Source organism: Corylus avellana, chromosome 9 (genome assembly GCF_965113065.1).
Source record: "Corylus avellana chromosome 9, dhCorAvel1.hap1.2, whole genome shotgun sequence".
Taxonomy (NCBI): Eukaryota; Viridiplantae; Streptophyta; class Magnoliopsida; order Fagales; family Betulaceae; genus Corylus; species Corylus avellana.
Window position 1 is genome coordinate 12,380,590 of NC_142498.1, and position 10,972 is coordinate 12,391,561.

General features: G+C 34.0%; 1 protein-coding gene across 2 annotated transcripts; it reads right to left on the reverse strand.

The window, feature by feature from the left end:
- Positions 1–6,720: 6,720 nt before the first annotated feature.
- Positions 6,721–10,212, reverse strand: LOC132190625 (hydroxyproline-rich glycoprotein family protein). Of its 2 annotated transcripts, XM_059605666.2 has the most exons (4): positions 9,826–10,212; positions 9,257–9,354; positions 7,188–7,256; positions 6,721–7,101 (listed from the first exon to the last, which is right to left on the reverse strand). In XM_059605666.2, exons 1-3 carry the CDS (start codon positions 10,070–10,072, stop codon positions 7,203–7,205), a joined length of 399 nt encoding a protein of 132 aa, XP_059461649.1. In that variant the 5' UTR covers positions 10,073–10,212; the 3' UTR covers positions 6,721–7,101; positions 7,188–7,202. The 2 variants fall into 2 exon arrangements, with proteins under 2 accessions (XP_059461649.1, XP_059461648.1); XM_059605665.2 differs by having other exon boundaries at positions 6,721–7,256.
- Positions 10,213–10,972: the final 760 nt, after the last annotated feature.

Genomic DNA, 10,972 nt, shown 5'->3' on the forward strand with positions numbered 1-10,972 from the left:
AAGAATGGTATGACTATTTTTTTATATGGTAGGGACTTATTCTTAGGAATAGTTATTCCCATTGGAATACCTATTCTTCTAAAAGATGAGATGAATAGCTATTCCTTACAAGAATAGACAAGGCTTTCCAAAAAACCACCTTTTTTTTTTTAAATAAAACAAAATAAAAAAAATTCTTTCAACCCTTCAACCTTAAGAAAATTAAAAAAAAGGAAAAGTCCACATAACCCCCTCAAACTACCACTCAATTGACAATGTCCCTCCCAAACTTTCAATTGTGACAATGTCCCCCCCTAAACTACCAAAAGTTGTCAATGTTCCTCACAATGACGAAATTACCCTTAGTAAAATTACAAAAAAAAAAAACTAAAACTTCTAGAAAAAACCTAAAACTAACAAAAAAAAAAAAAAATCCAAACGTTGGATTTTTTTTTTTTAAAAAAAAAATCAATTTTATAAGAAATTTTTTTAAAAAATTTCGATTTTTTTTTATAAAAATTGAAAATTTTCATTTTTTTTAATTTTTATTTTTATTTTTGTTTTATAATTTTATTTAAATAAAAATTTATGTTTAAAAAAATAATAAAATTTTCGTTTAATAAAATGAATTTTTTTTAAAAAAAACTAAATAAAAAATAGTTTTTTTTTTTTTAAAAAAAAATAAAATAAAAATTTCCCTTTTTTTAAAAAAAAAATATTAAAATTTTTTGTTTAAAATATTTTTTTTTCTAAAAAATATTATTTTTAAATTAAAATTTTTCGTTTTTTTTTTTAAATCAATTTTTTTTTTTTTTTTTTGAATTTATATGAGTATTTTTGTCTTATTGAGAAATCTATAGGGGTATTTTTGTCTTATTGCTAGTCTTGGGGGGGACATTGACAATATTTTGGTAGTTTGGAGGGGACATTGTCACAATTGAAAGTTTGGGGGGGACATTGTCAATTGGGTGGTAGTTTGAGGGGGGTATGTGGACTTCACCCTTAAAAAAATGTTGAATTGCTGTGGGTGGCCAGCCTCCCCCCTGAAATCAAGGGTTTTCTATTTATTTTTTAAAAAATAATAATAATAATAATAATTTGAGTTTTTTTTTTTTTTTTTTTTTTTTTTTTTTTTTTGGTTTAGAACACATGTATTGTCACCAAAATAAGGAATATGAATAACTATTTCATTTCACCATCCTCCATTCATAGCAATAATTATTCATTTTCTTAACGGAATACTTATTCAACGTAGCAAACGTGACTTAAGATCTAAGGTGCTTGTGCAATGATCTACCTTTATAGAATACAAATACCTACTTTACCTCATGTGATTAGAAAACAACTGAAGTACAACTAGATATGATAACAGTGAAATTATACTTAAAACTCAAAGTTAAAGGTTGGGTTTAGTTCATTACAACAATTGTAGACCTTTTTCAAGCGAAACCTCTAAGAACTTCACCCTATCTCTCTCTCATCCTTCCTTCTCTTTCTCGCGCGCTCTAGGATTTGGATGTCTAAAATGAGCAAAAATGGGATCTAGAGTTTATCCGAAGTCATTTTATACAGCCCTTCTTCACTACATGGTTTTTGAAATTTCCTTTTAAAAACCTAGCATGTGATCATCGAACGTTCAACCCTTAGACCTGTCGGTAAGCCACTTGTATTGATGGTAACAATATTGGTTGTTCGATGATATATTGTAGAATTCAAAATTTTAAAACCCCTTTCAACATCTTTTGTTGAGCAATTTCACATGAGTGCAACAGTACATAAATGTTTGGGAAATTGTTATACTTGAAAAGTTTAAAATATTTAAAAAGAATTTACCCCCTAAATTATCCACCCATTTGCACTTTTAACCCCAATGTTTAAAGTGATACTTTACCCTCCCGAAGTATTTTTGAGTTGACACTTTATCTCCCTGAATTGACACTTTACCCTTCAAAACTTAGTTACTTTAGGGGGTAGAGTGTCAACTCAAAATACTTCAGGGTGGTAAAGTGTTACTTCTTAAACATTGAGGTTACAAGTGTTAATGTCAAATACTTTTGGGGGGTAAAGTGTCACTTTTTAAACATTGAAGTTAAAAGTGCAAATGAGTAAATAGCTCAGGGGAGTAAAGTGTACTTTCTCCAAAAAAAAATTTATGATTTGTAAACCAATATTTATTTTAATTATGCGGGGTGTTACATTTTCATAGATCTATATATATGAATGTTTTCTTTAGCTAATAGCCACAGTTTTAAAAGGAAAATGTGTTTTGTCATAGAAATTAAATTTCATAAATAAATGGATTGTGTTTTTTTTCCTATGATTTCAAAGCCTAAGATTGTTTAATAGACCCAACTTATTTTTTTAGGTATTTAAATTGTTGTAGTGATTTATTAGTATAGACTTAGTAGAATATTTTTATATGAAAAGGTACGGTTTTTGTTGATTATATTCTGTTTTGTGATTTGATATTGTGAAAGGGTCAATTTTATTCATTTACATAATAATAGAGGAGGACATGTTGTACTTTCTAGGAAGAAAGAATTCCTTGAAATGTGATTTTTTTTTCTTTTTTTCATTTCCTCATTTACTATAGAGGAGGTGTGCGACAGTACGGAAGAAACAAAAGAATAACCTTCAGGTTCACACACTCCTGCCTACGAGAGTCCTGCATTCAACGGTCAGTCCAACCCCGTAGGGTTGGAAATCAACAAACCTACTTGTAAGCTTGCTCAAGTTTGGCTCAATAAAGTTTGGATCGTGCATGACTTGGTTATCAAATGAGCCCTTCGTGAATATGAAACTATACTCGATTATTAAACGATACATACCCGTATAAAACTCGGCTCGCTCGTTTAAAGTTCGTGAACTTACTCGTATAAAGGTTCGACTTACTTATTAACCCGACTCGTATATATTTATATATTTACATATTAATTCATAAATATATGTATATATATTAATTAATGAAAATAACTAATATAGTATATAATTTGATGATAAAAGTTAATCATATGGTCATATCTTAAATGATCTAATCATTAAATTTTTTTTTTTTTTTGGGATAAACTTTGTGTTTCATTCGATATGAAAATATTTCTAGAGTATAAACTCTAAACATGAAGAGCATAATGCTCTGAAGTTACCATATTAAAAATGCTACTGGGGATCTCTTCCATCCATACTTTATCTATATGTGCTCTCGTCGCCATCTTTGCAAGGTCATGGGCTGCCCCGTTAGCTCATTTCTTGACATGCACCACCTCCTATTTACGAAAACCATCCTAGACACCTTTCATGTCTTCTACTATCTGCTCATACCAGCTCCATTGAGAAGTATTGTCGTTCACAGCCTTTACCACCAAAGCAGCATCCCCTTCAAAAATAACATCTTGTAACCCTAAGTTCCTGCAAAATTCAATAGCACTTAATGCTCTCATGGATTCCGCAATAACAGCCTTGAGGTAAACCTCCCAAGTTTTGCTAAGAGCTGCATGGACAAGCCCCTGGAAGTCCCTTACTATAAGTCCAACGCCCATCAGTTTTGTGTCTGAACTGATCTAACCATTAAGTATCTAATGCTAATTGAATCAATAATTTAAATTGTTAATAATATGATTGAATGGAAACTTATTATACTTAATCATATTATTATAGCTTAAGTATAAATTTCTTATAATCTATTAAAACTATAATATATTTTAGTTGTAGAATTGGTCAACTAGAGCTATTTTTTTTTTATAAATGAGAGAAGATTGCACTATAGTTTTTTTTTTTATTATTATTAGATTGCACTTTGATAACATAACATCAACTTCTCTTCGGCACATGACAGCCCAAAACGCACATAAAAAACAAGAAAGTAAATAATGCTTGGTACATCTTCCCACTTAAGTCTTTTGAACAAATTCGAATTAACACATAAAACGTACACCTCAAAACGCATGCTAAAATACATAAAATGCACGCTCATCTTAATGGTTGCCAGTTGCATTCCACCATTTAATCTGAGCTCATCTCTCTTTTACACATCATCTTGAGATATGCGCTTCTTATTAATCATATGCTTTGCTTTACTTTCTCCAAATCAGTTTCGACTCTTCATTTCGTTTTCTTCATGTCTTCACTCTTCACATTTGAATGTAACCCTAAATCATCCCAAATTAGACATAATGTCTGATGCTCCTTACAACTAGTGACCACGCCTCCACCTAACTCCGCTTCATGCGGCGGTGGTGATGACAATGTTCACAGAGAGAGGCAGTTACGTGACATGAATATAGGTCTTGTTTGGTATAATCTTTCTCCTCTCACCCTATAGATCGCTCACATTCACCTTGTTTCCTTGATAGTCGTATCATTAATAAAATTTGTTTATTATGTTTCTTTGATTATTTTTTTTTACTTAAATACAAAATTTAAATAATCCGATTCAAGCTGAGCTCAAGCTCGACAAAAATTTCTAAGCTCAAGCTTGAGCTCGGTACCCACCCTAGCAAGCCAAGCTTGGACATGAAATAAGGCTCGTGTTAAGCTCAAGCTCGACAAAAAATTCAACAAGCCAAGCTTGCACAAGCACTACCCGCTCAAGCTCGGCTTGTTTACACCCCTAAACAGCCGACAAGACAATAATTTGACCCAAAAAAGAAGAAGGAAAAGTCTCTGATTTATGTTTGAGTTAGTGTTTTAGAATGATAAGTAGGAAAAGTTTAAGACTTTCCTAGTTGAAATTTCAGTTATTTTTTATTTTTGGAATTTCACTAGACTTCTAAACTACCGCGCGTTTTTAGAAGACCTTCAAAATTTAAAAACTCTCAATTTACACTCATGAACTTTAAATTTCAATCAATTTACCCACTTTGTTAATTTTAATAGTTAACTTCTTACGGAAATACCTAAAAATACCAAATTACTCTTCGATTTTTTTTTAAAAAATTTAATTTGAAATTAAAGGTAAATTTGGAATTTAATAAAAAAAAGCCAGGGGTATAAACGTCATTTTATCACTTTAAACGTTTAAAATCTAACGGAGGGGGGTAAATTGATTGAAATTGAAAGTTCAATGAGTTAAATTGAAAGTTTTTGAAATTTAGGTGGGTCTTCTCAAAACCCGTGATAGTTCGGAAGTCTAAAGTTAAGTTTCCTTTTTCTTTTTAGTTTTCCTTTCCAATAAGGATTGAGTTTTCTTTTTCCACTTAGGATTTATTTAGTTTTCCATTTTCCTTGTCAAATTAAGAGTGTCTCTTAGTCGATATAAAGGATACACACTCAATGGAATGATTAGAATTGGAGTTATAAAATTTATGTTCTTTCTTGTGTGGTGCGACTCCACTCTTCTTTCTCTTCTTCTTTGGGCTGCCTAACGCAGACCCGTTCTTCTTTTTATCTCAGTTTCTTTTTCTTCCTTCTGAATTCTTCTTCTCTTGATGTGTGTTGATTGGTCGCAAGTCTTAGAGAATCAATTAATGCTCATGTCCATTAGAAAAGCCATAGACATGAGCATTCCCAGTAACTTCACCTCTTCCCTTCCCTACATATGGTTAAAAATATATGATACACAACCTCTAGTCTTAAGAGTAGCGTTCTATCAAGTGCTTTAACAAGCATATATATATATATATATATATATACCTTATTATTTTAAACAAGCCAAAAAAAGAGGCACAAAAAAAGCCCAAAACACTACAAAAAGCTCATATATAAAAAGCGATTATCAACTGGCGGTTATTGGTTTTAATAACCACTAACCGCCTAAGCGGAGCGATTGCGGTTATTAAAATTCAATAACTACCTAAGGCAGTTGCGGTTAGCGGTTTACTTGTACACCCTTAGCACAAGTCATCAAAAGATCCCACAGATCCGGGTCGCAAGTTCCTCGAACCAACATTGTGTTGGTCCTTTGATTGTGATGGGGATGGCCCCATAATCTCGTCAAGAGTCCCTTGGAGAAGCATATGAGCTGCGTACATTTCAATATGGTCTATGGGATCCTTGGACTTTTCATACATATCAATCCAAGGGACCTTGAGCTTCAGGAGAAGCAACTGTTCCATTACTTTCGCAGTGAAAGGAAGGTTTGTGCCTCATGATTCTGTTTCATTAAAATGACCATACTTTGGAAGAGCTTTAGAAGTTGTGCTTCAAGTATATATTGAGAGGCGTTGTGCTTAAGGATTCGGCTAGATGGAGGTTCCAGCATTGTTACAAAGTATGGTCATTTTAATGAAACAGAATCATGAGGCACAAACCTTCCTTTCACTGCCAAAGTAATGGAGCAGTTTTGCTTCTCCTGAAGCTCAAGGCCCCTTGGATTGATATGTATGAAAAGTCCAAGGATCCCATAGACCATATTGAAATGTAAGCAGCTCTTACGCTTCTCCAAGGGACTCTTGACGAGATTATGGGGCCATCCCCATCACAATCAAAGGACCAACACAACGTTGGTTCGAGGAACTTGCGACACGGATCTATGGGATCTTTTGATGACTTGTGCTAAGGGTGTACAAGTAAACCGCTAACCGCAACTGCCTAAGGCAGTTAAATGATAGCGCCAAACTGTTGGTACATTAAGCGCATCTTGAAGTATCGATCGAGAATGCTTGCTATGGAAGAATGAGATTAGCAAGAAAGCTTGTCCGGTGTGTCAACGGTGTACACCAATGACCATTAACAACATTCATTTTATAGAAGCCTCTCTCCAACAATCAGTATTACAAACGTTGCTTTTACTAAAATACAAATACAAAAACCAATACAAATACATTAACAGTTTCCAAGGTACAAGACCAAAAACTTGACCCAAACTAAATTAGGTGGCAGCTCAATTGAGTACACATGAACGAAAAGTTTGGCTCAGAGAAAGGAAAGAAGAGAAAAAAACAACTTGAAACGAGATTACATGGCTCATTAAGTACAATCAAGTTCAGTGACCTCCTGCACTAGGAGAGAATCACATTAACCAGATCCCAGATGTTGAACAAAGGATCCTTCACGAATTCGCTACCTTTCTGCTATTCCATACATAGGTGTGTATATATATATATATAGAGAGAGAGAGAGAGAGAGAGAGAGAGATAGATAGTATACTTAAAAAGAGTCTGCAGACACTTTCACTTCTAAAGATTTCTGCATACCAACAATATTTCCAGGTTCAAGAACCTACAAATAGTCATTTCTGGTAAAACAAAAATAAAGAACAAACATTAAGTTACCAGCAAACAAGCATTTTACACACTCTGTACTTTGCTTGATGTATCTTTTGCTTTGGCATCCCCCTTTTCCTGCAGTCATTGAAATTTAAAACGATTTACATGGAAATGGAATCATAGCACTTAAAAGTTAAAGAGTTTATTAATCAAAACATGAAAAATCATATGCATGATTTCCATTAAAAAAAAAAACTGGTTAATTTTATCGTTGCTAGTTAATTACTGTGCCACAGGGAAGCAGCTTCAAAAAGAAAACTCACATACTTCAGATTGGATAGAATTTTAACTTTATTCACAAAGCCAAATTCATCAAACAGGCAAACCAGGTTATAAAACAAGAAAAAAAGGTGCTGCCTAAACCGTGGCAAAACATGCAAGACCATGACCAGATCTGACCTGATCAGAGTTCTAACACAGCAACCAGTTATGCACTGAATATTATGGTCTTATACCCAGAAATCCGGTAGTGAACTGAATATTGTGGTCTTATCTGAGTCCAAATGCATTAGGTATATGAACTGTCAATCCAACCCAGATCTGCCACAAAGTCACTATTCTTTTTCTCTCTTTTTTTTTTCTTTTTTGGCAGCCTAGAACTCAAATAAAGTGGATCAAATCGAGATTTTAATGGATTGGCAGAAAAGTAAAAATGGGTAAGGACCCCTTTTGTAAGAGACCACTCAGGAATTCTAATTCATCATGAAATCAGACAACCTAGTTTCCAGCAAATCGCACAACATCAACCCATTGACGCATGTGGCCCCTTATTCTGGACTTGTCAAAGCCTCATTAAATTGATGGGAGACACATTCAACTGAATCATATGTAGGCAGTGCTGCAGTAGAAACTGACAAACAGGAAGATGAGGTCATTGATATTAAGCAAAGGAGCGGCTGCAGACCCTTTCCTAATATAATACATCATGAAGTCAGACAACCTGAATTAAACTGCGCAATTCAATTAATAGGAGCCATTCTTTGTCATCCCTTGATTCATGCACAGGATGACTGAAACTATCATTAAATCAATGGGATTCAGATAAAATGGGTCATATTTTGAGGCAGTATAAACTGGCAAACTGGAAGATGAGGTCACTAATATTGGGCAAGAATAAGAATTAACCACACAAAAGCAGTGCATCGCTGTAGCCCAAATTCCCTAAAAGCACACTGGCCTGTTAAATGGTATATTTTCATATCCAAGATTCAGCTTTCTACGAGAAGTTGTTCAATAAGCAATTTTTAGCCCTTTGGCAGATGTAATGTGATACTAAATTGAATATGACAACCTCTAGTCAGAGGTACTCATAAATTCTCCCTCAGTCATATCAAAAGATGGAAAAATACCCCTTCATACAGATAAATGTTGCCACAGCCTGCATCAAACCTCTGCGCTTGCAACATGTCATACACAGATAAAACTGAAAACTTACATGGATAATGCTTAAAATATAAAAGCTCAATTCTTGAATGCAAAGAAAGCAAGACACAGGTCCTAAAATGAATGGAAAACTCAAGAATTACATCTTAGCTGTTCAACTATCTTTCCAAACTTCAGCAACCGCTACCTGAGTAATCCCGAAATTGGACCAACAATACAAATTATAAGAACGTATAGACTTATTGCATGATACACTAGATATCAAGTTGCAATCAATCATTCCAAAGAAAAAACAAGTTATTGTTGAATATTGATCAGTGACAATGCATACGAACAATGAAACAATATTAGTAATTGCAAAGCAATTTCTTATAAGCTATTTCCCATGTACTTTAAACAAACGGCCATATCAACATATTGTATACTCAAGGAAACCTAATGAATGCATTCAACGAAAGCCGGTTAAAACTAAAGAATGCCAATGTCACACCAAAAATCAAAAGTATTATTAAACTCTCCACCAAAAGAAAACAGAAACAGTTTCAACAGTGATTGATAATTAAAAGCTCAAAAGCCACATGACAGAGCATCAGAAAATAATCATGTTTGAGGAAAACAAAATTAATAATAATATTTGTTATTACTAATCCTTTCTCTCAAAAAAAAAAACAATGCTCAATTCAAATGCTTACCAATCCCTTGCTCTCATAATAGTCGTCTAGCGCCCACTGATACTTTGACTGATTCAACCCAAACCAGCGCGCCAAATGGTCATCCAAACTGGAATGCACTGCATTAAGTCCCCCCAAAACAAAACGTCCCTTACAGTTTGTTCAGTTACCAAGGAAATGCATATAAAGATCTTTCATTACAAAGGATATTGAATTTTTCATTTTCAATATTTTCCTTATTTCTCTTCCATTTTCCCAGCAACCAAAGAAGTACTTGGAAAACTTTACATAAATCCTCTGCTTACCAAGAAAATACGAAAAAATGCAACCAAACCCAAATTTCCAATCCTAGTTTTCTCATTATCTCCGAAATTATGATCCCATTAACACATCTGCATCCGCATACGCATCCGCATACCTTCTATCAGGGCTTTTCTTTTTCCTTTTCATTTCTCCCACTCCCAAAACAAAACTTCATTTTTTTTTTCTTTTGTTTCTTTCTGTTATGAGAATAAAATAAAAAATAAAATAAAAAAAGAATAAAAAAAACCATAAAAGAGATCCCTCAAAACCCAGAAAAAACCACATACCATTCTGCACTTTGGTTACGGCATTCTTGAAGAAGCCCAAGAAGGACCCATCGGACAACCCGGTGTCAGTGGACTTACTGAACTGTTGCGGCGGAGGCTGCACAGGAGGCGGAGAGACGATCTTTTTGGGCGAATCGGAGAACGGTTGCTGAGAAGGCTTGGGGGTGGAAGGCGGGGTCATGAACACCGTGTACGGGCCGATTTTTCCGATCATCGGCGGGGGCGAGGAGTCTCGGTTGATAGCCATTGAGGTAAGACGAGAGAAACTGCGAGAAAGTAGTGAATGCGAAGAGCCAAGCGGGAGAGTGTGGAAATAGAAAGAGCAGAGACCAAAGAGTAAAGATACACAGAGAGAGAGAGAGGGAACAGGGACAGAGGCACGCAGCCCGATTGGCTTACTTAGATCTTTGTCTTTGGGAGGGAGTACTTTTTGGTAATTTTCCATTTTTTTAATATTTTGTACGCAAGGAAAAGGAAGATAGGGAAGGGAATGTGATGCCCAACCAAGCATGTTCTGCCACATGGCGTTTGACACGTGTTGTCATATACTTTATGAGCTTGGCCCTCTCGGATTCGGAACATCGTCGTACTAGTAGGGACTTTGTGGGAACTACAGAGTGTTCAAAACTGCTCACAACCCAACTCTACCACCAGCAAAAAAAAAAAAAAAAAAAAAAAAAAAAAAAATTGTAATCTTTAAAGAGGAAATGTATTCCATTCATTGCAGGCACTTTTTTTGTTACATTTAATGCAGACAATTTTTTTTTGGGTTACATTTGTATTGGAGACTTGATACGGAATAATTCATTTAGGCCAGCTTACTTTATGAAATAGATGTTGAAATAGAATACTTATTTTTATGAAATAATTATTTTTTTATTTGGCAGAGATTTATTTTTGAGAAGTTATTCATATGGGAATAATTAATCTCATACACATCAAAAAAATGAGTGAAATAACTATTTCATATGGAATTGAATAGATTTTTCAAAAAATTCATTATTTGTTATGAATGCATTCATACATTTGATGGATGACTATTTAGTTCCATCTCTTGGAATTCTACACATTCATGTCATCTTTTAAAATTCCTATAACATCCATGTAATAAATTGATTAACCCTTTTGTTTCATATTCCCCTTTTCA

Excerpts from the sequence above, each read along its gene's own strand:
- LOC132190625 (XM_059605666.2), bottom strand. The coding sequence starts at position 10,072 with ATGGCTATCAACCGAGACTCCTCGCCCCCGCCGATGATCGGAAAAATC. Across the intron at positions 9,355-9,825 it reads CGTAACCAAAGTGCAGAATG|TGCATTCCAGTTTGGATGAC; the intron begins GTATGTGGTTTT and ends GACTTAATGCAG. Across the intron at positions 7,257-9,256 it reads ATTATGAGAGCAAGGGATTG|GAAAAGGGGGATGCCAAAGC; the intron begins GTAAGCATTTGA and ends CAATGACTGCAG.